At 43.2% G+C, this 20,060-nt stretch overlaps 1 protein-coding gene across 1 annotated transcript in view; it reads right to left on the reverse strand.

Moving 5' to 3' along the window:
- Nucleotides 1-20,060, reverse strand: part of EFHC2 (EF-hand domain containing 2) — a 190,148-nt gene that overhangs the window by 15,084 nt on the left and 155,004 nt on the right. The window contains exons 12-14 of the mRNA XM_021080072.1: nucleotides 16,218-16,415; nucleotides 14,432-14,524; nucleotides 1,939-2,044 (exon numbers count right to left, since the gene is read on the reverse strand). Coding sequence (XP_020935731.1) covers nucleotides 1,939-2,044; nucleotides 14,432-14,524; nucleotides 16,218-16,415 — 397 coding nt within the window. The remainder of the gene's footprint in view (nucleotides 1-1,938; nucleotides 2,045-14,431; nucleotides 14,525-16,217; nucleotides 16,416-20,060) is intronic.

Genomic DNA, 20,060 nt, shown 5'->3' on the forward strand with positions numbered 1-20,060 from the left:
AATGGGACAAATGGATGATATCCAACACAGAAAACTATGACCTTAAATGAAAAGGTAGAACATAAACACCATCTATCATTGTTCTTTTTACATGTAAAAATTACATACTTGCATGGGTACGAATTAAAAGGTTACCAAATGATAAATTTCATTCAAATACCAAATTAAATTTCAAAAGGTTACCAAATGACAATATTTGGTTTTGTGATGGTTTTGTGGACTTAAATCCAGTATCAATAATAATATATTTTAAAGATTTTTTTTTCTTTTTTTTTTTTTTTTGGCAGTAAAACAGACAGAAGTTAAGATTCTAACTCTACTATACACTGGCTGTTCCTCTTAACATCCTCATCTCTAAAATGGGAACGATAAAAATATCTACTCTCAGAAGGCTGTGATGAGGATTAAAGACGAAATTGATTTTGAGGTCTTAGAGCAGTGCTTGACACTTAGTAAATGCTTCAAGTGTTTGCTGTTTTTGTGGTGACAATGGGACATCGAGAGCCCCCTAAGGGGCCTATTTGTCCATGCCCTCTCTCCAATCTACCCATCACCCAGGCAGAGCAAGCTCCTTGTAAAGAGCATACCTGATCACGTCACTCTCTTCTTTGAAGTTTGTCCATGGTCTCCAGACTTTGCAGGATGATGATTCCAAACCTCCCCCAGGCAGGTTATCTCCAGCCTCATTTGTCTCTACTCCCTTTGTGCCTCTGTTCCAGCCACACCAATTCTTTCTGAATCTATACAAGAGTCATGCTGTCCCATGTCCCAGAGCCTCTGCTGGAAACGCCTCTGGGCATACCATGCCACTTTTCCTACTTGGTAAAACTCGTATGATTCCTCATTGAAATTTCAAGCATCACCTCCCCTAAGACTTCCTGTCCCCTCACCTCCCCCAGCCCTCCTCAAGGTAGCAATCATGACTGTCTGTAGATCCCAGAGCAGAGCACAGAACCTGCTGAGCGGATACTTCAACATGACTGGCCTGAGAATTAAATTTGTAAATGAATGAGTTAAGTAACTGCCCCCAAAGTCATTCAGCTAAGTAAGTGGCAGAGTCAGACTTCAACCCCAGCTCTGTTTGATTCCAAAGGCTACCACTGTCTCCCAATCATCTGGAAGTTCTAAGGCTGCCTGACACTCCAGAATAGCTGCATGCCTGAGGGAACTCCCCAAGGACAGTAGACCAGTTCAGGCCAGAATGAGCTGGTCACAGCAGGGACCAGGAGGAATAAATGCCTCCTTTCTGGGAGTATCAACCACATGACATTTGCTTTATCAAGGGACTTTCCCAAGAAAATCAATTTCTGGAGCATGTTAAAACATAAACAAACTACCACCCACCCATCCACTCCTTAAAGACAATTGGTCCAAAGAGATCTTCGAGAATTCAGACAATTCCACAATGTTGAGAGCATCATCTGATCACATGAACTTTGTTTTCCCTAACTAGGCATTTTTCTACTGAATTTTTATTTGAAATTTGGTTCCACTGTGAAATATGCACCCCTCCCCCATTCTATACTGTTTCACCCAAGGCAAACCTGTGTGCGCAGCCACAGATACACTGGGGATTTTTGACATCTGCTCCATTTGAGATTGCTCTTGTGGCTCATGATGATATTACCAGAATCCCTTGATAACAGTGTTTATATCTATTTATAACTGTAACCTATTATCCTATTTTCCATATAATTGGATGCGACTTAGGCTAAAAAACATTCAGCTGCATAAGAAAAGTCATGCTCTCATACAGCAGATGTTCGCTCAGCATGGAAAGTGAATTAGCCTTTAACACAAATACCCAGAAATACATTGTGCTCTTTCCAAAAGCACCGACGTTAATATTTTATATTGAAAACTAATTTCAAGATAAAGGATATTAAAAATGCGAGGGAGGTAGCCATGGCTGTTTTTTAAAAAAGGCATTAATTTTACCTCTTTAAGGTATGATACTGCTTCCAGTTCAGGCATTGGATTCGCTCTCCAGTTCAGGGCACAGAAAAATGACTCGTAATTGATTTGCTTTTCACTGTCTTCAAACCTAAAAATATAATTATAAGATACGATTTGACTCAATCTACAGAATTCAGGACCAAAATGCCAGCTTAAATCTACCATGAAAACACAACATCATTCGATACTAATATTTTTCTTATTTCTTACTAGTTTATTATCTGTTTTTAACCCTCCAGAATATAAGTTCTTTTTTGGTTGTTTTTTTAAATTTTATTTCAACTGTTAATAAAGCACAGTTGATTTACAATGTTGTGCCAATTTCCGCTGCACAACAAAGTGGCTCAGTACATGTATATATGTACATTCTTTTTTATATTATTTTCTTTTTTTTTTTGTCTTTTGTCTTTTTAGGGCCACACCCACGGCATAAGGATGTGCCCAGGCTAGGGGTCGAATCAGAGCTGTTGTCGCCGGCCTATGCTACAGCCACAGCAATGCCAGATTCGAGCCGCGTCTGAGACCTACACCACAACTCACAGCAACACCGGATCCTTAACCCACTGAGCGAGGCCAGGGGTCAAACCTGCAACCTAATGGTTCCTAGTCGGATTTGTTTCCGATGCGCCACGATGGGAACTCCTATATTATTTTCCACCATGGTCTATCCCAGGAGACTGGATATACAGTAGGACCATGTTGTTTATCCACAGAATGTAAACTCTTTGAGAGCAGAAACCTCACACATCTAACTCACCAAAGTATCCCCAGCACCTAGATCAACGTTGGCACATAGTAGGTGTTGAATAAATATTTGTCGCAGTTGACACGGAAACAAGTTAATTTATTCAGTAGTTAAGGTTATTGCTATATTTTGTTAAGAGTACTGAACTTCTTCTCAGTTTAATATGGTTATTATACATCAGTAAAATTTTTAAAATGTCCTTGTTTTTCTTAAATTGTATGCCTTTCAAGCCCAGATTCATTTTGTCTACTAATATGTTTTAGGGAAAAAGGCATTTATCATGTAGCCATTAAAGGGGGAAATAGGTTCATAATATATTGTTGCGTGGAAAGGATGTTATAAAATAGTATGTAGAGTTAGGATCTCACTTTAGGCTTATATTTGTATAAAACAGCATTTTAAGTCTAGTAGTAATACACTGAAGTACTAAGAACAGCTAGCTCTGGGAAGAGAGATTATAATTTTTGCTTTTTCTTTGGACTTTTTCTAGATCATCAGAATTGTTTTAAATTTATAATCAGAAAAATTAAGCCCATTTCATTTTGAAAAAAAGATTATCTTGCACCATAAAACTCTATGTCAAAAATAATCGACTTGGCTACTACGTCCTAATTATGGACACTGGCATAAATTTATCCTTAACCATAACAGAGTTTTGGCCATTAAGACCCAATAATTTCAAGACAATTACTACAATGACCTAAACACAAACAAAATACTTCTTATTGTAGTATCTCAGTGCTACCTATTCTGAATTCGACCAAACATTCTGCCAATTTCTAAGGCTAAATATATACTGGCTGTGTAACACAATCTGGGGGAGAAAAAGACAAAGGTGGTCCCTCAGGCATTGTTCCAAGCACCCGGCTCCAGGCTCGTGCCCTTCTCTTAGGACCTCTAGCTCAACACACCCCTCCAACCAGCAAGTGAGGTGCGCAAGTTACTACTGCAAAAATGAACAGAGGATAATTAATAACAAGAAAACTCAGTGAAAACAGAAGCAGGGGAAAAAAAACATATTCATAATCAGTCAATAAGCTTTTCCCTTTTTCTCAAAGCATTAAGACAAGAATATTTATTATATTTATAAGTTAATATTACAATCAATACTAATAAACTAATAAAAATTAGCAATAAATTAAATGTTACAAGGTGAAGTTACATAGACTCATCAACCTAAACAAAGTAGACTAAACAGAGTGATCAGAAGAGGGGAAAGGGAATTCAGTCATTCTTTTGTGTACAGTTTCTTTGGCCAAGGATTCTGGGATACATCTCCAATATGCTGCCCCCAGCCTGTTTAGTCTTTGAATTGTGGCTCACTCAGCATTTGAACTCCTTGAAAGGACATGATCTGTTTATGGAAATATTTGTAGCCAAACTGGAGGACCATTATGTCTTTTATTTGTATGTGTTTTTGGAGAAGAACTAAAACTCAAATCAATTAAAGATGTTTGGTAAGAAACTTTATTACGGTGCCTCCAAGAAAAGTATTCGCCAATACTCTGGTAGAAGCTGAAGTCAAAGAATGAGATCATGGACGGAATTTTTCCTTCCATACTAAGGACAATGAAGAACCAAGGAGCATACTGCACACAACAGTTATGAGATCTAAGTTATATTTTCTGAAGGTCACTCTAGCAGATATATTGCAAGTACAATGTAGGGCCAAGGCCAAAGTGGTAAGAGCAGTTAGCAGTTTTCTGCAGTCATCTGGACAAGAGGTAATGGCAGCTTGGATGACAGTGGAGGGCAGCGAGGAGTGGTGAGGTCTGAATATATTTGGAGTACAGAATTTCTGAAGGACTGTATATACTATATATCTGAAGGGGAGGGGAGAGAATGAACAGGAATGGATTCAGGACAATTCCTAGGATTTTGCTTGAGCAATTGGGAAAACAGAGCTCCCCTAACCAAGACAGCAAAGACTGCAGGAACTATAGGTTGGGAGAAAATATCAGGAGTTTGGTTTTGGATATGTTACATTTCGATGGGATGTGAGCAGCTGGGTATAGGAATGTGAAGTTCAGGGAGAGGTTTGAGATAGAGGTAGAAATGTGGGAGTCATTAGCATAGAGATGATATTTAAAGCTACCAGCCTTGGAGTTGCTGTCGTGGCACAGTGGTTAACGAATCCGACTAGGAACCATGAGGTTGCGGGTTTGATCCCTGCCCTTGCTCAGTGGGTTAAGGATCCGGCGTTGCCGTGAGCTGTGGTGTAGGTTGCAGACGCGGCTCGGATCCAGCATTGCTGTGGCTGTGGCGTAGGCTGGCGGCTACAGCTCCGATTCGACCCCTAGCCTGGGAACCTCCATATGTCGCGGGAGCGGCCCAAAGAAATAGCAAAAAGACAAAAACAAAACAAAACAAAACAAATAAAGCTACCAGCCTGGAAAGAATGAACGAGATCACCAATGAAAGAAGTCTCTCTATCTGTTCATACATTATAGAATTTAATTGTCGATAAATTCCCATTACATCAATGACAAGAGGCCCTTACTGAATCCTAGAGGTTTCAGAAGTATACTATCCCAGTAATTTGGGAACCAGTCAAAAGACTATCCAACGGGATTTAGAATTACGTCTGGCCTCACCCCCACATACAGCTCACTGATGATCAGTCCTGTAGGTTCTACCACTCTAGCATATCACAAGTCCCTTCTTCTCCATCTTTCCTATTATTCACTGATTCCAAGCCACCATCATCTCTCATCTGGATCTCACCTGGATTACTGCCGCTTCTTCTCCTACCTTGCTGCAGAACATCCTTCCCCAGAATAATCTTTCTAAAACATACATATCAGCTCAATGACTTCCTTGTTGGCAACTCCCCAATGACTTTCCAATCCACTTAGAATACAAACTGAACTCCTTACCAGGGTTTATCAAACCCTCCATAATCTGGTCCCTGTTGACTTCTCTAATCTCATCTGAAAACTCCCTGCTCACCGTGTTCCAGGTACACTAGCTTTCTTCTAGTTCTCTGAGCATACAAAGGTTGCTCCCGGCAATGGGAGGCATTTGCAGCTTCTGATCCTTTTGACTGGAAAGTCTCAATTCAAACGCTGCTTCCTCAGAAAGGCCTTCCTGAAGTTCCTTTTATCTGAGTCCCCACGTCTAAATTTGCATTTGCTCTGGATGAGGATGGCACTGGATGGGAGGGGAACATTTCTAGAAGTCAGCACTGGAAGTCCTATTATCTGACTTCCTTACCAATCAGTTTGATGTTCACTCGGGCTTACCTGTTAACCCCGGGCCCCCAGCATTCTTCCCTGCCCAACTCATGATATGTCAGACTCAACACATCTAACCATTTACCCACTTCAAAAGAGAGTTGGGAAGGATATTCTTAAATCAAATGATATACAGGAAGGAGCAAAAGCTGTAAGCGAAAGACTACACAGCTTAGAAATGATGTCTAAAATCTTTTTTGAGAAAAAATGTTTGAAAGAGTTCATCTTTCCAAAGTCCCACAGCCAGCCCTCAGGGAAGAATTGAGTAATGTGGCAAAATACTCCAAGTTGTTCTTTTCAGTTCTGTCTTGGAGGGTTTCAACGGATATGTGAATCTCCCCCCTCCCCCCAAAAAAAGAGGAGCAGGGGATAAAAGAACAAAGAATCTGTCCATTAAAAGGGATAAAATTAGCCAATGTTTCTTGGAGGAAGAATTCTTTGCTCTTGGGGGATAGAGTTGCAGTACATCATGATGGGTCACTCGCAAATATTTATCTCCCTTTCCCACCAAAATCTCACCAAAATGACAAAGAAGAAATAAAAACAGGAGATAATCTTCAATGACAAAGATAGCTGGGACAAAGGGCTACAGTGGACAAGAGATTTCACAATCTCTCAAGATGGAAATCAGTCTGAGGACTGGTAACTGACTTGGCAGAGCTGAGGATGGGAAGCTGAACTCTCAATGTCCATGGCAGAGGCAGGGGGCACTTAGAGATTAGTCTCTGCGGCCCACAAACTCTTGAGAGGCTCAGCGATGGCAGACTCTGGGTGCCCGTAAAGGCAGGGATAAGGCGGGGGACTGAAAACAAGGACTCATAAAGCAAGAGCAGCTGGACCCCACGCACCTCCTTGTGCACTGTATTCTTCCCTGTAGGGGAGTGAGGCCTGTTTTCCAGAGAAATTCAAGTCAAGAAACTCTAGTCTTGGGAAGATGAAGTATAATGGGGGGGGGGAACACAGAACAGTACATCCTGAACTTGGGTCTCTCAGCCCCCTTCCTTCTCCTTTCCTGTTTCCAGAACACCAGGCGTCTCCTCTTTTACTCCATCCCACCCTCCTTGCTACCCTGGCAGGAGAAGGAAAGATTTTTCTCTCAATGACCCCAGAGAGATCCCTAGATTGTGGCTTCTGGAGATTCTCTAATGAAAATATAGGCTAGGAGATGGAGGACTCATGCAGTGAAACCTACTAATCAATAAGACGCACCCCCCCAGGGCTTCCAACATTAAGGACAGAAGTCAAAACAGTAATAGAAACAAAGGTACCTGGGAACAAAGATAATTCGGGTGGCAGAGGGTAAGATGTGAGATAAGAGAATATATCACACCCATGAAAAAAGAACAGAAAATTACAAAAAAGGAACTAAAAGTTTGCTCTTGGAATAAAAAATATGATAGTGGTAAAGAGATGCAGTACAAGGGGTGGAATATAAAGTTGGGAAAACCCCTTAATAAGTTCATCATAATGACAAAGAGAAATTGGAGAAAAAAAAGATCTAAATTCAAGAGAGCCAAAACCTTGATGACAGGGGTTCTCATAAGAGAAAAATCAAAACAGAGGTGAAGAAATTCTCTAAAAATTAATGGAAAATTTCTCAGAGCCAAAGGACAGCGACTCCAGACCAGAAGGACCCATAAACTGTCAAGCATAATGAATCTATAAAGAGACACACACACACACACGCACATGCACGCACACACCCCCACAAGGTCCCATCATGAACGTCCAGAACACCAGGAATAAAGAGAAGATCCTAAGAGCATCCAGAAAGAACACCAGTAATGGGAATCAATATTACGCTAAATTCTCAAGCACCACAACAGGAAGTTAGTAGTAGTATCTAAAAATGAGAAATCCAGAAATAGCAGGATGTACATGCTATTTAAAGGTCTGCAGAAATAGCCAGAAGGACTGAAAGGCTGCTTCTTGAGAATGGGTCTGGGCAGTGGGGAGAGATATGGCTGCAAACTGCTGTTGTTGGAATAGCTTTTTAGAATGACTTTTTTTTTTGCCTATAAGCATGTTATCAGTTTGATAAAAATAAAAATGGAAGAAATGTTTAAAAAGCAGACGAGAGACCTTCAAATGTGCTTTCCAAGGCAACAAACTTACACAAGCCCAACTTGGAAAGGAAGCAGCACCAGCAGTTGAGAGCATGTCGATGAAGAAATCATCCCCTGGTTTTCCTCCTGATTTTGGACTCCGTGCTCCAAAATTCAGCACACGGCTTCCTCCTCTGGACCACTGATATCGGAGATTTCTCATGGCCTCGTGCGCTGTCAGGCACGGTCTCTAACCATACGCTGTTGGTAGGTGAGCTTGTGAGAAAGAGAAGACTAGGGTACAAAGGGGGACTCCACTTCTAAAAATAGTCCAGGTCGGGAGAGAAGGAACTGGGGCGGGGGGGGGGCAGTTTAGAGACGGAGAAAGGCTTGACTATGGGGGGGAGTGAGGATAAGTAGATCAATTTCCCCCCAAATATCACTTCCCCAGCCGTCCTCCCTGCCGCCTGACTACAGGTCATCGTTCACCAAATCCTATCCATCCTTTCAAAACAATTCGGAAAAGCCTAGGAATTGCATAGGAATCTATCTCCTTCCTTCGGAGTCATGCTGTGTGTGCTTCTGATAAAAAAACGTTAGCATCCTGGTTCTCCATCCGAATCCCCTCCTTCATTCCTCACCAAATGACATCTGACTCTTGCTAAGACAGATTCCTGGTCGGAGGATGAAGGTTTGTCAACCTGGAGGCAATGCTGTCGAAAAGGCTGTGAAGGCAATTCCAAAGACGGGCTTCCTGTGGCAACATGGCTGGAATCGGCACACGGCTTTCCAGGGTGACTGCCCTAAAGGGCAACGCTAATTCTGGCTTTTAAGGGCTTCTGTGCTTGTTAAAGAGTCAGCCTCACGACTTTCAAGTCCCAGCTCACAGTGCTCCAGTGTTTTCCTCAAACCTCCATAAATTCTCCTTTCCCTTTGATACTGGGGCGAGCTACCATTTCCTTCCCTACACAAACGAAAGGGCACGTTTGTGGAAGCAGAGGGAGGGAAGGCGATTTCTCTGGTTCTTCTCTAGATAATAATGACCCCCAAGCAGGCTTCCCGATGCCCCACTAGGTGGGAGTTCTTAGAAGTGAGTCTGATGTGTCACTTGACAGGGGCTCTTGCTCCCCCCCTCCCCAAAATGATGAATGGCTTGAAAACCCCAGAAGCCATCCATCTCCTTGCCAGGGGGAATAATGCTGATCTGCTTTATGTCCACCACCTGTGGAGGTAAGAGGCGCAGCAGCAGCTGAATTCTGCTGAAGAGAAACACGGGTTCCCCTCCGCTGCAAAGGCCATCTCAGAACATAGGGGACAGCCTGAAGGCGAGGGAGGGCAGGGAAGACACATTTTTAACGTGCCTGGTTGTGTTTGGTTTCAGTTCCTCACCCAACAAACCCAGGGGTGTTCCCTGAAACACCTGGTGAGGTTCTTAAGGATCAGACGCTTGAGGAAAGGCAGTGCAGCTCGGGGCCACTGTGCCGCGTGGTCACAAAAACTTAGGAGCTGGCAAGATGGCAATGCCCAAGTGGCCGCTGAGTTCACGCCTGTGATCTCACGTCACCAGGCCTGTGAATTAATTGCGACTGTGGTCCCAGCACACATCTCCTCAGTGAGGCGGGTCACAGCTGCCACATGTGGACCATACGCACAGTCCACGCTCTGTTGGTCTGAATGGTTTGAGAATTTGTAAAAAATTTCTTAAACTAAAAAATCACCTCATATTTGAAAAGGGAGAAAGCATCTCTGTGTGTGTGTATGTGTGTGTGTGGGGGGGGGGGGAGAGAAGGTGGGAGGGAGAGAAGGGAGTTTCTCTCTGAAAACTTCCCAGCACACCACACACTCTGCCACAACAGCAACCACGTAGTTCAACCCTTGCCCCTCAGCTTCGCTGCCAGGTATTTTTGGGTGAAATCACTTGAGCTCAAACCATGCCTCTGGGAGGGGGGCAGGGGGCGAGGCTGGGTAGAGTATAATGAGATGATTTGAAAACCCTGTTAACTTTTTCCATTTTAACTGATATTTCTGGACGAGGCACCAGCTCTCTTGGGAAGCCAGTTCTAAGGCATTCCATGGAGCCCAGAGCCAGCTGTAAAAGACTAGTTCGGGGCAGAGCTGCTGGGGAAAGAGTTGCACTTGCATTTCCAGCTATTCCAAGTCCCGGTTCCGAAGGCCACGATCAGGGGAGGAGGCTGCCTCTTTACCCCCTGGTCCCACAAGGAGCACAGAATGGAATGACCTCAGAACACTCTCGACCTCTTATGGTTTGAGAACCACAATTTCTGGTTTATTAGCACAGAGGAAACATTCCTACTCAAGTGCATTAATACTCCTCTGAGGGGTCGAGTCCATTTACAGGGATCACATGGGCAGAAGGCAGTGGAGCTGGACTTCAGAAGCGAGTCTGGGGGAAATCCAGCCCCCTGCCCAGCGTACTAGCACAGGACAAGTCTCTGGGACTGCAAAGATGATGAATGAATGGTCGCGTCCCTACCCCTAGGAGCTCAGGCAGAAGCAAAGGTTTAGGGTATTTCCTAGGGAACCATCCTTCTACTTCGTTCGAGTCTCATCTGGGCTGAGGCCTCCTCTTTCAGGGAGAGAGCCTGTACCTCAGTGTTTGTGCTCCTGAAATGAGGCATCGTGCCTACCATCCACTCAAATGTACCTCTGCATATGCCCAAGGATTTACAAAATATTCTAGGGCCCTGGGCGCTCTGTCAACAGAGTGTCACTCCTATTATGAAGGGGTAGTAGCTACCTCTACATAGAACATTTACGTCTGAGGCTCTGTGCATGAGTGAAATGACTTCGTTTGGCAAGTAAGATGACCTCACACTAGCTACCACAGCGCACACTGACGGGGGTGGGGGGCGCTGGGGTAACTGGATGTGAAAAGAGTTTGAGGTCCTGATCCCAGCAGGAGCTCTGCTCATGAGGAGAAGACTTAACTGCAGCACGGGAAAGATGGAAATGGTGAAGAGGGGAGACATCTGAGTACCAAAGCCCAGGGTCGGGAGAAATGCACGGGCAACGATCACTGGGTGAAAGAATCATCCAAATCTTTAGCCATGTCGTCTCCTGATGAGAATTCCCACAGCAGCGGGGCTATGCGGCTGCTCGACAGCGGCCCAGCTCCATCCCGAGGCAGGTAAAACTGCCTCCCGCCCGCCCCCCCCACCCCGGCAGAGCGTGCGTTGAACCAAGTCAACAAACTCCGTGCCTGCCTCCCACGGGAGACCGCAGACGTCAGAGGGGCTCTGGCTTAGCGTGTCACAGGAGGGCTGTGCAGAGAGAGTCTGGTCAAGGCTCTGGAAAGCCCTGCGGAGTCTGTAGGGAACAATAAGAATGCAGAATATAAATGTAGGCTGCAGGCTGATGGGCCCATTAGGAATTAGGGCAGTCTTTGAAAGGAGTCTGCGGAGATGATGCAGAACATCAAGCATGTGACCCAAATCGTGGCAGGGCACATTGGAGGGAGAGGGGAATGGGAATGAGACATTTTCTAATCTGATTAGTCTGAAGTTTCCCCTGAGTGTGGAGAAGGGTCACTGCGCAATCCAAGGCAGAGTTAGACTGAACATGGTCTGCTCAGCAGCTCAGAGGGATGACCTCCTCCGAGCTGAGCTGGGCTCGGAGGCGGATGTGTTCTGAGACTGAGACGGCTTCGAAACGCGTTGGGGAATCGGCTTTCTGCCTTTAATGTCAAATCGTAAAGGCAAAGACAAAACAGTCTGCTGAGAGAGTGAGAGGATGGTGACTTGGTGGCCTCGGGGCTGGATAAGAACCATCTAGGTCCTCCAGAGGCCAGGCTCCCACATCACTGGACTTCCCAGGACAACTCATCCTTGAGGCCATCGAGGGATAATCTAATAAACAGCCACAGCTTCCTGACGAAAAGACAGTTTCATGTGTGAAAGGCATGCAGATCCAACTGTTTCAAAACAAGCTGCTTAGAAGTTGAAGGATACAGGTTTCTTCCAGTTTTTTTTCGGAGTCCGAGTGTGTGGTCTGTGGCCCCTCACGGAAACGTCTCTCCTCGTCCCCCGGCGGTATTTAGTACCAGGTGCTGCGGAGCTGGGGAATTTATGTCTGTTTTCTCAATTCACCCTGAGAACTATGAGGAAGGAGGTATTCTTATCTCATTCTAGAGGTGAGGAATCTGGGGTTCAGGCAGGTCAAAGTCACACACAAGATTACCCGGCTAGCAAGTAGACTCAAAGAATATAGGAGCCAAGGTAGGGGTAAAACTATCAAGATGTGACATCCCATGGCTTACGTTCAGGCAGTAAATCAAACAGGTTGGAAGCAGGTCTCTCTATATCTGAGAGGATCAAATGTCTAGTCACAAATCTTCATTATAAGGTAAGAGACAAAAAAATAGAAGAGAAACTAAATAGCGTCATGAGAATCCTTAGAGGAGATAATCACTGCCAGCCAAGCAAATCTAAGAGGCCTTCGTGGATATGGTGCTATTTGAAATGGGTCTTTTTTTTTAATGAGAATTTATTTTTTTTAATTTTTTTGTCTTCTGTCTTTTTAGGGCTGCACCCGTGGCTTATGGAGGTTCCCAGGCTAGGGGTCTAATTGGAGCTGTAGCTGCTGGCCTACGCCACAGCCACAGCAATGCCAGATCCGAGCCACATCTGTACCACAGCTCACGGCAACGCCGCCGGATCCTTAACCCACTGAGCGAGGCCAGGGATTGAACCCAGAACCTCATGGTTCTTAGTTGGATTCTTTTCTGCTGCACCATGACGGGAACTCCTGAAATGGGTCTTAAAGCATAGCAGACTTTCAGCAGATGAATTAAACTGGAAGTTATTTCCCACTGAAGAAACAGCAAGAGAAATGGCAAAAAAAGTGGGAAGGCTGGAGGTATCCACGTGAAATGCTAAATGGCCAATTGGCTGGACTATTGGGAATGGGAAGGGGAGCTTTGGGAGTGCGATAACTGTGGAGAAATCTGACTCCTAGACCTGCCTATCTCATCTCAGGTGGCTATTTACACCAGGATGGCCTGTTTATCTCTCATACTGTGGCTAGAAAATAAAAGCAAAGGAGCTGATAGTCTAGAAGATAACCCCAGGTCAATCCAGTGCACAGACGCACATCCAACTGGATTGGCTTCTTCTTGATTCCTCTCCTGATACCTTGGACCCTAGTTCTCCCACATGGGAGTTCGTTTTTATCTGTTCCTTTTGTTTCTTTGTCTCAGATGAGGACTCCCCACTCCAGCCCCTCTTTGAGAATAATGCTCCAATGATTACTCTAAGCCCCCCGATGGAGAAGGGAGGAAAGGAGCTCAAAGCTACAGAGCTTGGTCATTCCTCAGAGAACAAAGAAATGGTACAGAAGGCTTGTGCACTGAAGAGTCACACTGTGATAGGTTTGCTCTTAGGAGGTAATTAGCTGCTACAGATATAACGATGGATTTAAAAATTTAGAGGCTGGTGGAAGAAAGACCAGTGTGGAGGCCCAGCAAGAGTCAAGAAGAAAGGTGGGTCAAAATAAGAGCGAAGATAGCAGAAACAGAGGGGGAGAGAGTGGATGCAAGCAATAGGAAGGGGGTAAGAAATGTCGAGATGTTCGAATCTACCGGCCATCTGTAGACAATAATTCGAAATGGTTAGAAGCAGAAGATGTATATTTTAAAGGTTGAGGAGTTAAGTCACAGCTCTTCTTCCAGACTAGGCAACTTTGGGCAAAATGTTCTCTCTCTCAACCTCCGCGATCTCATCCAAGATAGGAGGATAACAGTTCTGACCTGACCAAGCTGTCCCTGCAAAGTAAACGAGGTAATGTGTGCAAAGCAATGACAACACTGCCTAGAACATAGCGCCGATGTTCTCATGTCCGATTTCTCAAGATAAGTAAGTTGGAGGAGACGGTGGAGTCATGTCATGGGAAGCATAAAGACTGCCAGAGTCTGGGTGGCTAGGAAGATGGTGCCAGGTCATCAAAGGTCAGGTTCAACCCAAGAGGTGAGGTGTTTTAGAAAGCAGTTCACTGTGCTTTCCTTTTGCAATGTCACAACCTCTGCACATGACATCTGGTGCTGTAGTTGGACAAAGTTCTGTGCTAATAACACGAGGTCCTCTGGCTACACGTCTTTAGCCTTTAGAAACTCCTGCTTTGAAAAAAATCTGTCTTAAATTTTACTCTCATACTCTCATAACCAATGCGGTTGTCTATTCTCATTCTGTCCCAAGAATCTGCATGCATGGATGTGGATGTTAAAAAGAGCAACTGCTAATTCCTAACAGGCTCGCTAACATTCCAAATCACGACTGACTTTTCCTTTTGTGACACTTACAGGGAGGCGCGTCATCAATAACACCATCGAAACAGTCAAGGGTCAATCAAGGGCTACCAAAGGTGGAGGTAAAACGAGAAATTGTCTCCAAAACAAAAACATGCAGGACATTGCCCGTGAGGGTGGAGTTCTCACTTACTTGGATAGTAAGGCTCCTAGAAGATCATCATTAAAGGGTAACCTGGAGGACTTGCACAGCCTTTTGATGTCTTTGCTGGGTAGGACTTTTTTCCTGCATTAAAACAAAGTAAATGGGCTTTGATTTCCTTTGTGTCTCTTGAGTAATAATTACACGCTATAGGACTAGTGGAAATACAGATGTCTCCTAAAAGTGTGCACGTGGAAATCAGTATGAAAGCTGGTACTGGAATCACAGTAAGGAAAAACAGGCATATTGCATTTCCTTAACTTTTTTCTATTTCAGAAGTCACTAGATTCTGTCCTTACAAAGGCCTTTTCCGTCAGGATTCAGATTCTTGGTCGGTGATAGTGAAGCCTATTAAGGCTGCAGGCCACGAGTGTTGCTCTAAGTAATAGATCTGCATTCTTGACCACTAGTCAAAAATGGTTCTGATATTTGAAAACATCTCTTAATTTGACTGGCATCTAGAGCCTCCAACACAAGTATTATATGACTTGAGGGTGTTTTTCTGGTCTTTTCCTTGGACCCAAACCTTCATCTAGAAGTCCCAACTGGGGCCTTAACATTCACCTCAAGTTTTTCTCCAGAGCAGCTCAACAATCACTTCTCCCAGGGGCACAGAAATGCTTGTCCAATGTTCTTCAAGGCATCAGGCAAAATGAGAACCAACAGGAAAGAGAGTGGGCTGCTTTCTTTGCAACAGGTTATAAAATGTTAAGAGAATGTTTATGTCTAGAACCAGAGGGAAGAACCTCAGGGTTGTCTGATCCACTAACCCCATTATTCCCAAGAGGTGTTCTTTGAGTGAGGGAGGGCCAGACTTCTCAGCCTGGGAAGGAGTACCACCAGGGTGGAAGGCAGGGCCAGAGAGTCACACAAAGCTCAGGCCACACAATCCTCTGGGAGGCTCGGGGAAGCTTAAAGATGCAAGGGAAAACACCCTCTTTATAAAAACTCAACAAGGGTGTATTAAGGACTAGGGAAAAAAAACCATATTCACTATTAAGATAATCTATAGGACCTTCAAAGATACTTAGGTTATGCAGGTGGCCACGTGAGGGCAAACTTCAGGTTTAGGGACAAAGGACATGGTCATGGGGAAAAGACATGGCAGTTGTGTGTAGTAACAAAACCAGAGGCTAGAGTTTGAGCTAAGATTTTTCTGACTCCAGATAACTATTTCCTCCCTCACTCCCATATATCAGGTCTGTGGATAAGATGAACACCAAAATATATTAAGATGGGGCTCCAGTTGTTTGTAACAATGACTTAATAAAGCTCAGGATAAACGTCAAAGTATTAGAAACAGATTATGCAGAGATTCATTATTTTCATGAAGAAATAATTTCAAAGAAATTCTACAGAAAGTTTACTTGCAAATCCCCTTTCTGTGTATTATAAAAGTCACATTTATAAATCCCACTTACCACTAAAATAATGTAAGGAGCTGACATCTCAGAATTAAATTTCTAACATTGATTTACTGTGTTTCAACTGAAGGCTTCTAGAAACCAATTAAAAGAAAATGCAAAGGGGCAATCCTATTCTTTTGAAGATACAGGGCCTCCCCTATTCCAACAAGCAAAGCTCACCATCCATCACTATGAAATATTTGTACCTACATAATCTCCAGAAATGATTTAAAGTGGCTCTGCCCAATAGTGAAGTATGAGGAGATATGTCACTTTTCTTTTTGCCTTTTGTGATAAAATACAAATTCCTTCATTACTCAGGTTCACAGAAACGTACATGAATTATTAGAATCAATAAGAGAAAAGCTTACTTCTCCCGATCTTGGTATACGCAGGCAGCAATGAGTCTTTCAAAATTCTCAAAAGCATGTTTCTTGAGCTGTTCATGGGCCTGTGCCATGACGATACATGTATCTGGACATGGTTCCTCAGGCACCCGGTAGTGACGTGCAATGGTTATAAGCTCTTGATCTGTGAGTTTCCCGACAGTTAGATTCATCATTATCTCTCTGAAAAAAGAAAAAAAAAAAAGTAAAACACTCGTGAATTACATCTAAGACTGTTTCACCTTCCTGTCCATTAAAAAATGCCCAAATCCCATTTTACAAAACTTTATCAACTGCCTAGACGATAGGTTATTTTTCTTTAATTTCTCTACTTAGGGGCAACCGGAAAGCACTCATGCTAGAACGGAAAGCCATAAGCACTACAGCTTATAAATAAAATGGCATTTCGCCCAGTGACAAACTTCTACCAAATAACAGCCTACAATCAGGAAGTAACTTCTTAAAGTCCTTGAATAGTCAAAAATCCTGTGACTAAATACATGATTTCATTCGATGCCTATTAATCCTACTTTACACAAAATAGGAACAGACTTGGGGTTCTGGTTTCCCGGCGTCTAAAACTTATAAATCAGTAAGGTAGAAAGGTGTTTCAGAGGTGGGGAAAGCAATTATGCACATTTCTGTAGTAAAAAGTGAACACTGACACACCCTACCGGGGAAAGCAAAAAAGTGAAAAGAGCTGTGTAAAGGTACAATTGTCCCAGTCTTTAGAAGGCAAATGGCACTGAGATTATGTGGCAGAGCAAACAAACAAAAATACCCACAAACGACAAAACATATTAATATGATGAGGCCTCAAAGCCTAACAAATTGGCTGACATGTCTTCAATATATTCTCTATATGAAAGCTATAAACCATGCAACACGCATTACAAAGAATTACATCAAAATGGTTAAAACACAAACTGTTACGGTGATTAAATGAATAGGCTTCCACCATCTAGAAAATCTATTTGCCGGAAATAATTCAATTCCCAAGAACCCCAAATAAATGAGGGTATTCAAGATTTTATTTGTTCCAGAGTTCCCGTTGTGGCGCAGGGGAAACGAATCCAACTAGGAACCATGAGGTTGCGTGTTCAATTCCTGGCCTTGCTCAGTGGGTTAAGGATCTGGCATTGCCGTGAGCTGTGACGTAGGTCACAGACACGGCTCAGATCCTGTATTGCTGTGGTGTAGGCCGGCAGCTGTAGTTCCCATTTGACCCCTAGCCTGGGAACCTCCATATGCTGCGGGTGTGGCTCTAAAAAGCAAAATAAATAAACAAATAAATAAATACTAAAAATCGTTGCAATTCTCACTTAAAATTAAAAAAAATTCTTCTTTTTTGCTATAGACTGGTCTTTTAGAATAATGGATTTTAGTTGTTTCATGTATTTCTTGTCATTTTCACTGTCATTTAAGAGATCTAGGTTCTTCTGGTCAAGAATTTCTTTAGAGTGTAGGAAAGCCCACAGCTATGATGCCGACCTATCTGAAGGAATTGCATTTCACCTACATCCACTTATTAGGGTCTCTGGGTTTTTTGTTTTGCTTTTGTTTTTTCATAGGAAATGAAGTTCAAATTCAACCAAGAGGACCCTACAATTGCAGCAAGTTCAGTCTGGGTTAGATGATCAATCAGTAACATGGGCCAGCAGCTAATAATCAAATTTTACTTTCCTTGTCAGGGAAAAAAACGTTTGAAATCTTTTTCCTTTTGAGGGTAGAAAACAGCATGAAGAAGCGGCAGCAATAACTAGAAACTTTCCACACACCTTTAACTAAACTTACTTTAGCCCCACCAGGTCATAAAAATTCATTTTCCTTTTCATTGGATATACTGAAATTATCCCGGCCTCAGTGCAGTGAAAATTTCTATCTGCTGGGTTTCTGTACTCTCGGGTTTTAAACAGCTCAGTACGCCACTGCCGTCTTTATGTGAGAATTTCAAACAAGCTGCCCCAGACTGAAAACTGCCCTAGGTCATGCAGGATACCAGAGGCCCCTGAGCAGCTGCCAAGGTGGCCACTGCACCCACATGAGGCAGGTCCTGGCACCAGGGATCCCAACAAAGCAGTGAAAGCCTTGTCCTGCAGACCTCAAGTGGCGGCTACCCCTTTGCCTGTGTCTGCCATGTGTCCCTTCTTTAGGATCTGCCCGCCCATCAGACTTTAATGGGCAGCACCAAGAACAAGGAATCTTTTCAAAAGTAGCGCATTCCATTTCTTTTTTGGTTTTTTGTTTTGTTTTTTAGGGCCACACCTGCAGCATATGGAGGTTCCCAGGCTAGGGATTTAATTGGAGCTGCAGCTACCGGCCTACACCAGAGCCATTGCAACGCCAGATCCGAGCCGTGTCTGGGACCCACACCACAGCTCATGGCAATGCCAGATCCTTAACGATTGAGTGAGGCCAGGCGTCAAACCCGCAACCTCGTGGTTCCTAGTCGGATTCGTTTCCACTGCGCCACGACAGGAATTCCCGTTTCTTTTTATTGTGGTGAAATACATATAACACAAATTTTACCATTAGTGGCATTTAGTGCATTCATCCATAATGGTGTGCAACCATCACCGTTATCTGGTCCAAAATATTTTCATCACCCTAAAGAAGCAATCACTCCAGTTTCCTCCTTTCCCCCAGCCCTCTCCTGATCTGGTCACTTTCTATCTCTCCAGACCGGCAAGTCTAGATATTTCCTATAAATGCAGTCATATAGCATGGTTTTTGGTACCTGGCTTTTCTTGCTCAGCATGATGTTTTCATATTCATCCACATTGCTGCAGGTATCAGCACTTCATTCCTTTTTACGGCTGAGGAATGAATGTACCACATTTTGCTTATCTACTCATAGTGTTGCTATGAATATTCATGTACAAGATTTTGTGTGAACACCTGTTTTTAATTCTTTGGGTATATATACCTAGCAGCAAAATAGCTGGGTCATACAGTAATTTTATGTTTAACTTATTGAGGATCCACCAAACTGTTTCCTGCATACCCCATTTTTGTGAGCAGCAGCCACAAAAACAAAGGTCCAACTTCCATCAAACAGAGCCCTTCCTCACTTCAACCTTCAGAGTGAACCTCAAATATGATCTGAGAGCGAAGTTTGATCTTGGCACTTCCTGCTCCTTCATTTAAGGAATTAAAATTAAAACACAGAACATGAAGGAAGATAGTAGGAGTAAAGGAATGTGTGTATATATACATATCTATGTATGACTGGGGCACTATGCTATGCAGCAGAAATTGGCACAACACTGTAAGTCAATTATACTTTAATAAAAATAATAAAAATGCTCTTTAAAAATTAGCTGTAATTATATCGATCTGGTATTTTGTGGTTATTAGCAAGATTATTGGCAATAATCTTAAAAGACTCAAGTGGCAATCATCTTTGCCTTTCCTCAACATTGCACTATGCTCCTGGCGCTGATATTTTATACAAATCATCACAGTAGTATTTAGTTAATCTTACAAGGGATGCTGTAATGATTTTCTCTCCGTTTTTGTAATTAAAGCCATAAGACTCAAAAAAAAAAAAAGCCAAACTCCTCTAGGGTATTGAGGTAACTATGCAGAATTCTGAAACATGAAATGCTAAACAGTTTTAAAGACATAATTCCATTAAAGCCATCCAGTCAAGTAATGGTGAATCAAAACTTCATCTTAAAGCTCTGAATTGCAGGGTATTTTCTTACATATTGAATTGTTACAGTCGAAGCAATGTCTTTCAAAGAAACTAAAAAATTAGTTCCAATGGAGACAAGGGCTCAAGAGTCTAAGCCTTGGGCCCTAAGGCTTATAAGAAAATCCGGGTGT

The sequence above is a fragment of the Sus scrofa genome, chromosome X (assembly GCF_000003025.6).
Source record: "Sus scrofa isolate TJ Tabasco breed Duroc chromosome X, Sscrofa11.1, whole genome shotgun sequence".
Classification (NCBI taxonomy): domain Eukaryota; kingdom Metazoa; phylum Chordata; class Mammalia; order Artiodactyla; family Suidae; genus Sus; species Sus scrofa.